General features: G+C 31.2%; 1 protein-coding gene across 2 annotated transcripts; it reads right to left on the bottom strand.

Moving 5' to 3' along the window:
* Positions 1–1130: 1130 nt before the first annotated feature.
* Positions 1131–15022, bottom strand: LOC108917604 (mitochondrial chaperone BCS1). Of its 2 annotated transcripts, XM_018724293.1 has the most exons (6): positions 14802–15022; positions 14399–14743; positions 14201–14340; positions 13144–13356; positions 8803–9136; positions 1131–1465 (listed from the first exon to the last, which is right to left on the bottom strand). In XM_018724293.1, the coding sequence occupies exons 2-6, from the start codon at positions 14719–14721 to the stop codon at positions 1204–1206; spliced, it is 1272 nt and encodes a 423-aa protein (XP_018579809.1). In that variant the 5' UTR covers positions 14722–14743; positions 14802–15022; the 3' UTR covers positions 1131–1203. The 2 variants fall into 2 exon arrangements, with proteins under 2 accessions (XP_018579809.1, XP_018579810.1); XM_018724294.1 differs by having other exon boundaries at positions 14399–15022.
* Between the last annotated feature and the right edge of the window lie 303 nt (positions 15023–15325).

Below are 15325 nucleotides of genomic sequence, written 5' to 3'. Positions count from 1 at the left end.
GTCCCCATGGTTCATCAGCCGTTACGTGAGAGCGATAAAGTAAGTAATAGAAATCCTCGCGATAGAGAAAGATGGCTATAATGAAGGCGTCTAATAGTCTCCGCCCATTTCGCCCTTCCACAAATAAGAAGTGGATCTTATTTATTTTTTGCAAAAATATAAATTTTTGTATTCAACTCCCTGCCATGCGCCTCTAGCAGCTTGCGCCCATAGGCGTGTGCCTACTCTGCTACGGCGCTGGTAACTGCCATTTGAAGGAGGTTGAATTTGGGGAAGAAATTTTTACGTTGCAGGATGTCATTTCAGAATCCAAAATCGATATGTCTTGGCATTTTTTATAAATATACACAATAATACTGAATTTATTCCATTTGACTGTTCCACACTGTACGTAACCAAAAAACAGGTCTGTGTATTTTCAAGGACAAAATATGAGGTTTAACCTTACTTACCCATATACAAAAATGTATCTTTAAAAGATTTAAATTCTTTTTTGCAATAATTCAATAATTCATGTCAATTTTTCACGTATCAGTTTAAAGTTTAGTAGAGATGCGATTAAGCAAATTCTCAACGATACTATTGCAAAAGACATAACAAACAAATGTAGAAACTGGGAGGAAGGGGCTACTTTGTTCCCTCATTTTTTCTGATATACACCCATGGACGTTCATGGTAGCATAACATTTTATTTAGAATATTTTTTTACTCCTGACGTTCATAAAACTTTTTCAAGATATTTTCGATTTTTGAAAGTCATACAATGTTAGGGATAGCCACAGAGGATGAATCGCACTTATTAACATTATACGCCTCTTTCAGATCAATATTCTCAACCAATTTAGAATAAACATCGTTATTCATAAACCTCCAATGGATTAAAATTGGGGGAACGTGGTGGCCACTGAACAAACCATTTGTCTGCATTTCTCGTAAGTTGTTTTTAGGTGTCGTTTACCTTGAGAATTTGATCAATCCCAAAAAGTATATCTACTAAATTGCAAACTGACGTGAAAAATGAATCATAACATGGTTCGCATAACTCGAATGAATCATACAGGTTCGTCACATCTGTATACAACACAAAACGGTCATCATACACAATAAAAATAATTTGAAAATTATATTTATTTAAGTTTTAATAAATCTCTGCAAGTTAATTATATGTACAGTAAAAAAAATAACATTTTGCACTTATTAATTCTATAGTTCCCAAATAAGTTTACAATCATCAATAACTTCTTGTGGGTGCGAATTTTTGTGGAACATGAAGAATCCCTGGATTTGAGCCGGACTCACATTTTTGTTAAATAATGCAACTTTTTCAGCAAACACTTTTGCTTGAGATTTTGCATCCTCCCCATCATAAAACCTCAAAAACATCTTCTCAATTTGGCTTTTAGAACACCACCCTATATATTCTTTAAGGTCCACTCTGCCTGGACGAATCAGTGCAGCGTCTAACCTGAAATTTAACATTAACTACAGTGCCTTCATAAATGCCCGAGTTCCACATGACCAGATTTGTTTTGGCTCTCAATAAATTTGATTTTCTTAAGTTGGTGTTTCAGAAATTACCAAGGTAAAGTCAGCAACTAAGACCCTAGATTAAATGTTAATCCAAAGACGTTCGTAATTTTTTGTGCTTGTATGCTTGTTTGCACAATTTAACTGTGTTTACTAGTATTTTTGTGCTTTTCTACAATTTGTTGAGTTGAAAAAACTATTCTTTTTTTTTCAGCTCGCGAGACATCGATTTAAAAAAAAACATCAAAATCGGACCACTAGAAGCCAAGATAATCAAAATTTTTAAGCACGCCGCTATTTTGAACGTGCTCTCGACTCCCCCCACCACTACCTCCCATAGATTTTTCGTGAATTTCATGCTCAGTCCAATAGTTTTAATCGACATTTTATATGGGTTGCACAAGGGCGCAAGTTTTGCAAATTCACTCCCAGAAGGTACTCGGAATAACAAAGGTATTTGTTTAAAAAACAGCCCTCCAGACATCATAGTTACGTCACAAATGTCGGTCAACTTTGATCGATTATAACTAACTCTGGAACCAATTAACGAATCACTTTTTTGTTTAAAGAAGCATCTTTCCGAGAACTTTAAAAGCATAATTTAAAAAAATAATAATTATAATGAATTTATTAAGTTATTCTATTTGTTTATAAGCGCAAAAATTACGCATATCTTTAAACAATTACCACGGCTCTCCTAATTAACGGATTTCCATTTTTCTGGACTCATTTTAAAGTTTGAGTGCCCTTTTTATGTGATAAAATTTTCAAGTGTCTAGAAGTCTTAATTTAGGTTTAGGTAATTTGCAAAAATTTCAATTATTTTTCAAAAATCTGGATTGCAAAATTATTACTCGAAAACTGTCAGACCGATTTTAACGAAAATTGGTGTAATGTTTTATTACCTATATCAAAAATATTTTTTTGGCCAAATATGAAGATCCTACTTATAAGTACTTTTAAAAAAATCGCAAAAATATTGTAATTTTTTTCACTTGTTTTTGTTTTTGCTATATTTGCAATAATTATGTATTTTTTATTTGAAAATGGGTACATCTTGTGTAAAATTTAATTACGAATCTTTTTTTCCTCTTCAATTTTTCTCTAAAATGAATAGTTTTTGAACTGTGTTGAAAAAAAGAGAAAAAAAATATAATTTTTTCCAATTTTTTCACAATTTGTTTAATATTTAGCACACGTTTTGAAGCGCGCGCATAATGAAATTATGTTTTGTTATATCATTTTGGAGCCATTAAAGCAAAAATTAGCGATACTATATAAAATATCTACACCAAAACAGATCCTGCCTGGTCTAATAGAGGATACTTTGAAGTTTGAAGTTTTCAAAACCCTGCTTAGATTTTCTGTACGATAATTAGTTCCCGAGTAATTAATTACACAGTCACAGACAAAATATTGTTCTGTTCCCTTTTTGTTCTTGCACTTTTTTCTCTAAAGTATACATTCTTGGGGATCTATGGGCATTTTAATACTCAAAATTGGTTAAAAATTGCTTCACAAGGAGGCATTTTAGAGAAAAAAAGTTTTTATGTTGACCCTGTGTACTTTCAAAATCTTAACTACTTTAACAAAAAATAGAGATTTCCAGTGATTTTGAGCTATAGCTAATATATTTGTTTTTGATTCCATACGCTGGTGTAATAGGCACGTTCCAGAGAAATGCCGCTGGTGGCCAGGGTTGATAACAATCACGATTTAAAAAAAATAAAATAAAAAATCATGATTTTTTTTTAATCAAAAAATTATAATTTTTTTTGATTATTTATTTTTTACATAAACATCCTAATAATTGACATTAACAATGTATTAGTACTTATATTAACAGAGAAAATTTTTGTTTAAACTTACAAATGGAATAGGTGTAGTGTAGGTAACCTACCTAGGGTCGCGAACGATTCAATACTTAGAGGGTATCGATACTTTTGTTTCGATACCAAGGTATTTTGGTATCGATACTTTACTTTCGTTACTTTATACTAATATTGATACTAGTGCTGGCAACTGAAACTGATTTTTTCGATAGTCGGTTAACCGGTTTCGGATAATTTGGATTTTTATGAAATCCGAAAACCGGTTATTCGATTCTTCAAATATCCGAAAACCGGTTATTCGGTTATTCAAATCTTCGAATATCCGATTATTCGATGACCTACTTCCTTGTTTTTTTAGACATCGATTTGTCCAATTGTAATTGACCTTTTTTTATTTTTGGAGATCGATTTCTTCGTAAACAAATTTGACTTCCAGATTTTTTTTTAGACAATTAACCGGTTTTATCTGAAATCGGTTTTTACGGAACCCGCTTAACCGGTTTCACTTTTTCTGGTTTTTGCCAGCACTAATTGATACTGAAGCAATAGTATCCTATCATTTTTTAATTTACTTTACGTTCAGCTTATTTTACTTTGTAAGTTTCCAAATTTGTTGATGAACACAGATGAAACGGGTGGGAGAACTTCAATAACACTATGAATTGTAAATGGATTGAAACAACAAATATTTATTTATTAAATACATACTTTTTTACTTGAAATTTGCGAAAATGTGTTAAACAATGTTTACTGTTCATTACAGATGTTCTGAAAGTACATAAAGTATATAGTGTCATGCGTGTGTTCTGTGAAATGTACAGGTTAGAATTTTTAATTTTTTTTTCTCGAAAGCTTCAGATTACTTTTTTTTAACATCTCTAAACATCTTTTTTTTCATGTTTACCCACGGATATTTTAGTATCGATATTTTAAAGTATCGATACTTTCTGTTTCAATCCGATATCAAGTATCAATACTTTCCTCTCGATCCGTGTCCCTATGTGTGCCTTCTATCTTTCTATAATTACTGTAAATTAACCTAGAGCATACATGAAAATTCCTGTCAGAACTTGAAAATTGCCAGATCTCCGGGTTTGACCCGGAGTCTTCGGGTTTTGATGGTACATCTCCAGGCTCCGGGTGGACATGTCATTTCTCCGGGTCTTCTTTGTTGCGGAAAAAACATTTCCTGATTCCTGATCTCTGTCACGAAGTAGATATTTCCTGATTGCGTCCTTTTTTTTTAGACATCAATTTCTTCGAACACAACAATTCTCTAATAGAAGTGGAAGGAAAAAAGATCCTATTCGGCAATATTTGATTGAAAAATCAAGTAAGCTTGATGGAAAACGTGGTAGTAGAGCTACATTAAAAAGTGTAATGTAGAAATGCAAGGGCTTGTGGACCGACTGAAAATCCTCCGGAAAAACTGTACTTTTTATTTGAATTTTCTGAAGTTTGATTTACTTAGATTATTGCTATACACAATTTCAGTTAAATCATGATTTAAATCACAATTTAAATCAAATTGATTTAAATCGTCGCAACTCTGCTGGTGGCAAATGCTTTTTAACTTTGTAAAGTTTTTGTTACCATGGAACAATGATTCTTAAGTTGTTGTGAGTCGCCTGTACAGGAATCGTTATAATGTACCTAGTTGCAATAACATATTATGGTTTTTTTATTAATCAAATTTTCACATAAACGGTCATGTTAATAAGCAGAACTATCGATACTGGGCTGAGCAGAACCCAAAAACCATCATCAGAAACCATCACATTTACCCAAAACAGTCGTCTGGGCTGCCATATCAAACTAAGGAGTCATTGACCCCTATTTTTTTTGAAGATAATCGTGATCAACTCAAACAGTTACATATGGGCGCTACTGCCATATGATCTGAACATTTTTAACACCTGTAATTCAGAGACAACACTTTGTTCCAGCAAGAAAGACTCACTTCTCATTCAATGATTCAATCGTTGGATGTTCTTCATCAGTTATTCTCAGAAAGAGTTATCAGTGGCAGTGGAGACATCTGGCCAGTGAGAAGTCCCGATTTGATCCCAGCCGATTTTTTTCTTATGGGGCTACCTTAAGAGTAAAGTATACACTCTAATGGTGCAGTATTTGAGAGAATTGAAAAAAAAAATTGCAAAAGAAATCAACACTATTCCTTGTGCAATGCTTCAACAAACTATCGCAAACTTCACTTTGCGATTAAATGAATGTGAAAACATAAACGGTTCTCGCTTACCTAATAAAGAGTCACATTTAGAGGGGAAAAAAAGAAAATTGTTACCTGGAATTTTATAAGTGGAAATGGTAAAGTGGCTTATAATAAATGAAATAAATAATAATAATAAATGTGTTAGCAGGGGCGGCGGAGGGTTGATTTCGGGGGTTGAAAATTTATGAAAAACTGTATCATTGGGATTTCTAGTGAAAGTTGACGTCAAACAAAAAAGTATCTAATACAAAAGTTGTAGATCATGTAAAACTCTACAACTTTTTCAAAATTTCCGAGAAAAATGCGAGAACAGGTTTTTTTCTGATTTTTCGTTTTTTATTTCTCATTTCCTCAAAAATAATTTAATTCTGACAAAACTTGGTGAAAGTATACCTTTCTTAAATAACGACAAATTTTTTTAGATAAAAAAATTAAGAAGAGACATTCATTTTTCCGGTCTGAAACACTTTTTTTTTCAAAGAAAAATTCTACTTAGAAAAAACATCGTATAGAGTTCTGCCGGTAATTATTATTTTCGTTTTGATATATACTTTTTGATGAAATAAAAAAATCTGTAATCACAGTTCAAAAACATGCTCAAAAATGCAAAAAAATGACTTGTAACAATGAATTTTTCAGTAATTGATAATTTGTTTAAATTAAAAAAAAAAATAAAAACTGATTACACCGTTCAACTGTACGGAAAAAATACAAAAAAACTGTCTCATTGTTTGACCCAAAACTTTATTTTTGTACAGTATTGCTATATAAACATAAGTCAAATAGTGAATAAAGTAAATAATTTTTTTTCCATAGAATCGATTATTGTACTTAATTTTTTTAAATTTTGATAAATTCATAGATATACAGTGTGTCCAAGATAAAGTTTTTCAGTTTTTTTCAATAAGGATGTGTTTTTTTTATACCTAACAATATGCCGTTTAGCAAGTTTTAAAATTCCGGGTAATTCCGTAGATATCTGAAAAAACCCGAATGTTTGCAAAATTGTTTAATTTTTTTCTGGCTTTATTTGAAAACGAATTTTAAAATAAATTACTTATTTACAATGCCACTTTTTTCGCTCGATACAATGGCATCAACATTTTTGCAATCTGACGTTTCGTCTTCGAGTGGCTATCATCAAGTTAATTTTTTTAAATACATCGCTGCTAAAAATCTATCTGACAAAATCTAAAGTCGTTTTTAATTCTGAGTTAGAGGATATTACTATTGTAATATGACAGGTTTTTAGCTGTCATTTAAAATTGTTCCCGAATACGGCTCTGAACGCTGTTAAAATATCCATTGGCAGAAGTCATAACATTATAAAAGTCAATACACACAGCGGCGACATATTTAAAAAAATTAATCCAATGATGGCCCCTCGAAGACGAAACATCGGATTGCAAAAATGTTGACGCCATGGATAGAGTGAAAAAAGTGACAATATAAATAAGCAATTTATTTTAAAATTTGCTTTCAAATAAAGCCAGAAAAAAATAAAACGATTTTGCAAAATTTCGGGTTTTTGTATTTCAAGTCAACAGTAGACTTTGAAAATACTTTGTATTGCTGAAATGGAATTTGTGCATTGACATGCGACAGATTCGATTCGATTCGACTTAGATGTTTATAGCAATACTATACAAAAATAAAGTTTAGGGTCAAACAATAAGACAGTTTTTTTTTTTTAATTTTTTTCCGTAGACTTCAATGGTGTAATCAGTTTTTAAATGTTTTTTAATTTAAAAAAATTATCAACAATTACTGAAAAATTCATTGTTGCAAGTCATTTTTTATTTTTTTGCATTTTTGAGCATATTTTTGAAATGTGATTACAGATGTTTTTATTTCACCAAAAAGTATATGTCAAAACCAAAAAAATGATTACCGGCAGAACTCTGTATGATGATTTTTCTAAATAGAATTTTTCTTTGAAAAAAAAGTGTTTCAGGCGGAAAAAATGAATATCTCAGAAACTTCTTGATTTCTTTATCTAAAAAAATTTGTGGTTATTTATTAAGACACAGAAAGAAATACTTTCACTAAGTTTCCTTAAAATTAAATTATTTTTGCGGAAATGAGAAATAAAAAACGAAAAATAAAAAAAAACTGTTTTTCGCATTTTTCTCGGAAATTTTGAGGTTCTGTTAAAAAGAGACCTCTACAAAAGTTGTAGATTTTTGCATGATCTACAACTTTTGTATTGGATACTTTTGTGTTTGACGTCAACTTTTGCCAGAAATCCCAATAATACAATTTTTCATAACTTTTCAACCCCCCAAATCAACCCTCCGCCGCCTGCTCATGCATTTATTTTTTATAGGTTTATTATAAGCCCTTTTACCATTTCCACTTACAAAAATCTAGGTAACAATTTTTTTTTCTTCAAGTGTAATTTAGTTGGACTATTAAGCTTTCTTTTACTATTAATTTGTTTGGATATATACATTCTGAATATCTTTTTTAAAGGCTAAAATAAGAAAATATTTCTGAAACACCGTTTATTTTTAGAGGTTAGGTAAAAATCCTGACGTGATGGAGCATATCTGATTGCTCTATTGTCTTCAGCGAATCAAAATACAGGGGGTTGTCATACTTTCTTAAAAAGTATATGAAACTTTTTGTTTGTCAGAGTTATCAATGCCAAAGTGACCTTCACTTTTGTTTTGAATGACGTTAACTCAGTGACAAATCATCATATAAACCTCTTAAACAGCTCAAATTAAAGAGGATGAATCAAACTAAAAGAACTGAGAAGTGGAATTACCTAAAAAAATTTATTTATGGAAACCTATGGACCTTTTGAAACGGAAGCAAAAATTTTGAAAATTTTGTTTCTGCTGGATTATGATTTCTGAAAGATGAGAAATATGTTTGACTTTCATATCCTGACACTAGAAACTTCAAGCTGCAATTTGTTTTTTTTTTTATTGCCCTATGACCACATTTTTCGCCAAGTTGCAGCCTTTTGACAATCACCTAAAATTATAGGATTTTTTTTAATCCCTTAATATTTGTCCGAGAAGAAGCTGAAGAGAGAATGTTAACGTAGCAATGAAATCAAAAAATTTATAGGAAAGTATGTGTTATTACAGAAGAAATTTGAAACTGGGTATCGAAAAGTGGCGCCAACCATACACAATTCGTATTATTATATTAATTTTTGTGACTAGTTTGTTAAACCTACTGTATGGATGCAAAAATCTTTACCTTTCTAAATAATTTGTGGTCATAAACACCATCCTAGCTTCTGTGCTAGCCACGCCATCCAAACAGTTCAATAAACCGCTAAAGGTAACTCTGTTTAATCCCTCGTATGCGGATTTCTGTTGTGGAGTGTCTTCTCTCGAAACAAACGCTGCATCTATATCTTCTAACAAAATTATACTTTGTTGAGGTGCGACACTGAGCAGATGGTTTAGCCGGTCATCAGATAGACCTCTTTCTGATAGATTGAGTACACATATTGAAAAGCCTAGTTCTCCTGCTAAAGCTGTGATGTACGAGGATTTTCCGCAACCGGGAGGTCCGTATAAAAGATAACCTAAAATAAAAAAATACATTGAATTAGAAATTAAAAATACAAGGTGTTAGAAACATTAAAATCAGGTAGAATTCTTCAAAACTAAATAAGTTGAAGCTCGGAAAAACGGGTTAAAATACCATGGTTACGGTGCCATATAAATTGAAGCCGCGAAATGTTAAACGACGATTTTTCACGTGTGAACAATTGTTTCAAAAGCAAAAAAGAAAGAGTTTTTTGCACCGTATCGTCACTGACGAGGAAAAATGGATGTGCTGTGATAATCCTAAGTGTACGAAATCGTAGGGTTTGCCTGGTCATGCATCAACATCGATGGTAAGGCGGAATATTGATAGTTCGAAGCTCATGCTCTATATTTGGTGGAACCAGCTTTGTATTGTGTACTATGAGCTGCTTCAAACTAATAAAACCATCACTGGTGAACGCAACCGAACACAGTTGATGCGTTTGAGCTGTGCATTGAAGAAAAATGGCTGCAATTCGAGCAAAGACACGTAAAAGTATTTTTCCAACATGACAATGCTCGACTACATGTTGCTTATGAAGTCAAAAAATACTTAGAAATGCTGAAATGAAATATTTTACTCTACCCGCCATATTCACTAGATATTGCTCCATTGGTTTAATACATGGCCTGGCTAAGCAGTGCTTTCAATCTTACAAAGATATGACAAATTGGATCGATTGATTCATAGCATCAAAAGATGATTTGTTCTTTCGATGTGGAATCTGTATGCTGACAGAAAGGTGGGAAAAAGTAGTGGCTAGTGATGGAGAATATTTGAAAAATAATAATGTATAAAATTTTTCACAAAAAAGCCTTGAATTTACAAAAAAAAATCCATCAAAATTAATTCACAGTAAAATAATTTTTATTTTACATAAATATATCAGTTTTATGAACAATTCAAAAATAAAATTAATAAAAAAAAAATTTTTAAATGGCAGAGATCCACTTAGGATCCTCTTTTTTTTCTATCAGGCATCATGTGAAAAATAAAAAAAAATTGCTTACTTATTCAGAACTGAAAAATAATACCTAAAATGTGTCATAGGGAATTTTTTTAAGAATCTTTGTAGAAATGACAGCTGTTTGAGAAAAAAAAAATCAAATTTGTATCTAAATTTTTGAAAAATTATAAAAAATATACGTCTAATCTAATCATAAAAATCCTATGCCACATTTTAAATATGTATCATAAAGAATATGTGATATAAATTTAATCAAAATCGGTTTAGTAAATCTTAAGATATCTTGTCCACCATTTTGAAGAAAGTATTTTGGAGAAAAAAGAAAAAAGTACATCATCCTCTTAAAACCAAATACCATCAGATAATGGACTGTACTCTGCAATGACTTAATTAAATCGATAAATACCCTGAGTGCAGAAAAATATACTGAAATGTACAATGGGGCAATTGTACACTAATAGAAATTATTTAAATAAAAATATTTACGTTGAGATACTAAGCTTATTAATAACTAACATTATAAAGGACCGATTCAGAATATCTTTTATAAAAGTATACAATACCCCTTTTCAAAGTTTTCTCTGCTTGTACCTATTAACTCGCTACCTGAGATGTGGGCGTACTTTGTTGCGCATGAATTTTCATATGATTAACTGCTTAAAATACTCTTAAAAGTATAAACAATAAATATACAGGGTGTATCTAAATAACACCGAAAAAATTCAAGGGGCGATTCTCCGATGAAAATTAATAGGGGTCTTTGGTATAAAATTTTTTGAAAAAACCCTCCCCTGAAAAGTTACGCCCCTCCTAAAATTACAAAAAAAAATTGTTTTTCTTTTTTATCTTCCATGTACATCAAGCTAAAGAAACAAAACTTGGTGAACATTATCTGTCAATAAAACTACACTTTTTGAAATTTTTTCAACCCTGAACTATTTTTGTAAGGGGTTGAAATAATCAACCCCTATGACATTTTCGGCAAAATACACTCGCGTTAAACAGCTTATCTTTTTAAAAATACATTACAATACATTTATTTTTTTTGTCATAAATCCTTAACTTTTCGAAGAAACTTGAAGAGATCAAAAAGTTAGTAAATGAATGGGGTTTTTTAGACATATTTTTTAAAAGGAAAAAATTTTATCGAAAAAAAAATTATAAGAAAAAATGTCATAGGGGTTGATTATTTCAACCCCTTACAATAATAGTTCAGGGTTGAAAAAATTTCAAAAAGTGTAGTTTTATTGACAGATAATGTTCACCAAGTTTGGTTTCTTTAGCTTGATGTACATGGAAGATAAAAAAGAAAAACAATTTTTTTTTGTAATTTTAGGAGGGGCGTAACTTTTCAGGGGAGGGTTCTTTCAAAAAATTTTATACCAGACCCCTATTAATTTTCATCGGAGAATCGCCCCTTGAATTTTTTCGGTGTTATTTAGATACACCTTGTATACAAACAAAACTGATTTTCTGTAAATCTCAAGGTGGTGTAATCCCTTAATTAAAGTAGAATAGATAATTCTCATATTTACTTAAGGATGGAAGTTTTTTATTTTTTGTTTCAATGAATTTTCAAATTTTCTTAGAATAGAAAAGACTGGTATTTTTTTGTATATAAGGTGTAACTGTGACATATTGCTTAGAGCAATACTTTTGATCTAAAAAATGATTTATTCTATAACATAATCTACACAGAGAGAGAGAGTACATAAAAATTAACCAATAAATTCTGGTTATGTTGTGTTATTTAGGGCTGTAAGGTTTCCAACACTAAAAATCGGGACATTTGAGTCAGCACAAAGGGAAGTTAAATTAAAGGCTTAATATACAAAGTATATTGCTTTATTGTTTAACATTGTACATACTTAACAAATTATTGCAAATATTTTTCATTAGATTTCGCGTCGCAAATTTTTTTTCCTGTCTCGGTTTTCAGATAATTGAAAAATTCATTGCAAGTCATTTTAAAATTAAACTTAACCATTAGTTCGGCTTCTACGGTTTTCATTAACAGGGAGTTTCTCTTCCTTCTCCACACTTTATTCATAAAGCTAAATACACGTTCTGAAGACGCATTAGAATGAGGCAAGGAGAAAACAAAATTGCAAATCTTTTCCAGGTTTGGGCCTATATCATTTGTAAAGAAATACACCCATTTTTGGTCATAACAAAATGATTTAAATTAAATTATTTTTAAATAGTGGTATCGGGTTCAGCCAAGAACAATTTTAACTTTGAATATTCCTCAAACAATAAATCCTGATTTATTGCAATTTCAAAATTCTCGGCAACTTCTACAATTTTGTCAAAATTAAAATCATTTTCCAGAGTTATGAGTTCTAATGATTTTAATCTAGTGTCATCATAGTTAAACCACTTATTTAAATAATTAATCATAGTTTCCAAAACTGCATCTGTTTCATTTATAAATATAATGAAATTTACTTACTTATGTGGTGGTAAGTGATGGCACAAATTGTCTCCATGTGGCACGGGAATTAAAAATTAAATAAACTAGCAAAGACCTAATTCCCCCCTTGCCGGTGCAAATTCCAGCAGTGCGCTCTGTATAAATACGTCTTTATGCGACATAACTTAAAGTCGGGATTTTTGCGTCCCGATTAAGAGCGAGGCGGGACGCGGGACAAATCAAATAAAATCGGGACAATCCCGCCTAAATCGGGACACCTGACAGCCCTAGTTATTAAAGAATTTTCTGAAAAATAAATATGTGATGTTATCGCTTTGATTTTGTTGTCATTATGAACTTTCTATATATATGAGTATTTAGGGAACCCAAATAATTTTACTTAAAATCCGAAGCCCAAAGAATGATCCCAAAACCCGAAATCTTCTGATCAAAATGACACTGTTGGCAACCTAAGTTCTACCTACTGCTAAACTGTAGCACGTAGTCAGGTATGCCCTGTATATTAAAACAAATAATGACATACTTTATAAAAGCAAATGAAAAGAAATTATGCGGTGAATAAATATTTTACAAATTGTAAATAATGTAATAATGGATTTACCTCTTCTATATGGAATTCCTCTTTCTATATACCAGAATGGATTCGAAATAAATTCTTGGCAGTCTTTTAAAATTCTATCACTGATCCCATCGTCCAATATTACTGAAGAAATAGGTCTCTTCCGTCTTGGATGTCCGAAAGGTCTCCAGTCACTGCCCAATGCAGCGTACATTATTGTTTTACCTTCGTGTTGAGTTAAAGCCATCTGTCTAGCTGACAATATTGTATGAGACACGAATTATAGTACAATTAATTAATTAAGAATATATTGTTAATTAAAATTTGTTTGCATAATGTTTCACTGTTTATTTTTAAACTGTATGCAATGGTTCGAATGCATACTATATTTAACAATTTGAAACATATGTGGATAAGTATTTTACATTAATTTTGATTTAGCAATTCCATAAAGTTTGGAACTTAAAAGTGTTTTCTATTTAAAATGTCATGCTCGTAATAATTTTAGTAACAATATTATCAGAGGTACAAGAATTGCTTACTTTCATTAAACTAGAAAGGGCATAATTTATTTGAGATTTCAAACTCATTTGTTATTAAATTCAATTACACAATTAGTCCCTGTCTATATGAGCAGAAAGTTTGACAGAGTGCGTCTGATAAAATTTCCCACCAACTTTCTAATGATGAACTTATTTTCTTATTAACTCACATAACTATTATTAGGTACTACATACAGAACTTTCATAAATGATTACAAGCCAAGTAACCAGTAATTTTGTTCGGAACAGTAATTTTGTTTCCTTCACATTGGCAAATAAATTTCAGTAAAATTAAAACAATAAGATCAAGATTACATTAAAACCCAATATTCTGTTTCATCGGGTGTAATTTTTCATGAGATTTTATTCAACAAACCAGCGATCACATTATCCCGAACATAACGGTTTGTCATTGTTCATTGGTACGAATCATTAATATTGGTGATGCTAAGATTTAGGAAATTTTTGTTACCACTACCAATAGTGCATTGCTGTGTTGCCTAAGCTTAGCGGTAACGTGGCTTGTATACATTTATGAAGGCTATGTATAACAATACCTTCTTCAAGTATTCTGAAGTAAAGACTTTTGTTTCGTCCAAAAGCTGTCAGTTGCACAGTTTCCCAGGGAGTTCCCATATGTAAATCTAACGTATGCTGTTCTCTAGTTCGTTCTACACGTATCCACGTACTTCCATATCTAAAACAATAAAATACAATAATTATAAAAAACATATAATTTTAAATATCTAACTTACCTAAAAAAATGAGTCCCTATACTTGGTATAAAATCATATTTAGTTTTTATGTGTCCGCTATCTTTTTGTTCGAAACTAGTTTCAACACTAAGATGCTGTGTTTGACGAGCACCTTTAGTAGTCATCCAATGTAGCAACCATTGGTAAGATTTGTCTCGACATGGGACTTCTAAAGTAATCATGTAGTGCCTTCTAAAAAATATAAGAGAGGCTTGGAATCCTTTTCGTAGCAAGGCAGCTCCAGCTCCTACACCAAATAATCCAAATCCAGCACCAAAGTAAGGATTGTCGGATAATGTGGAAATATATTCTGTGAGTGTCATTGTAGATTCTCAAATCTATCTTCTATGAAGGAATGGAGAAGATAAAATAAAGTTTTCACATAATAAAAACAAAACCTTACTTTTCATTTCACTTCACTAATTCATAACCTAAAAGTTGCCGGCCCAGCTGTGACTTGCGACAAAAGTGAGAATGGTTATTTCTTAGAAACTACAAATAGAAGAAAGGCAATTGCAAGGAAATAACAAATCCGTAATTTAAAGGCTAGTAAAATTTTAAGATATATTATTTATAATTCTGTTTTATTTAATGTTTCAAAAAATATACATAGGTACCTAATTTCTGTTAGAGATATAGTGAGTGATCATAAAAGTCATTAAATAAAAAAGGCAGCGTCTACCATCAAAAAGAAAATATATTTTTATATACAGGTTGTCCGAAAAGGACGTCAAAAATGAAGGGGTGTACAGGGAAGCTCAAAATAATAGTAGGTAGTACTTCATATAATTTTTTTTTATGGGGCTTCGTTTTGGAGTTATTCACCTTCAAAGAAGGAAAGTTTAAAACACAAATTCCAATTATAACTTCTAAGTTCTAAGACATGAGAACAATGAAATTTGGGTAATTAAAGTAACTCATGGTAAC

This window comes from Anoplophora glabripennis, unplaced genomic scaffold (assembly GCF_000390285.2).
Source record: "Anoplophora glabripennis isolate ALB-LARVAE unplaced genomic scaffold, Agla_2.0 scaffold58, whole genome shotgun sequence".
Classification (NCBI taxonomy): Eukaryota; Metazoa; Arthropoda; class Insecta; order Coleoptera; family Cerambycidae; genus Anoplophora; species Anoplophora glabripennis.
Note: the sequence above shows the minus strand (reverse complement) of the source record. Positions and strands in the feature narration are given on the sequence as shown.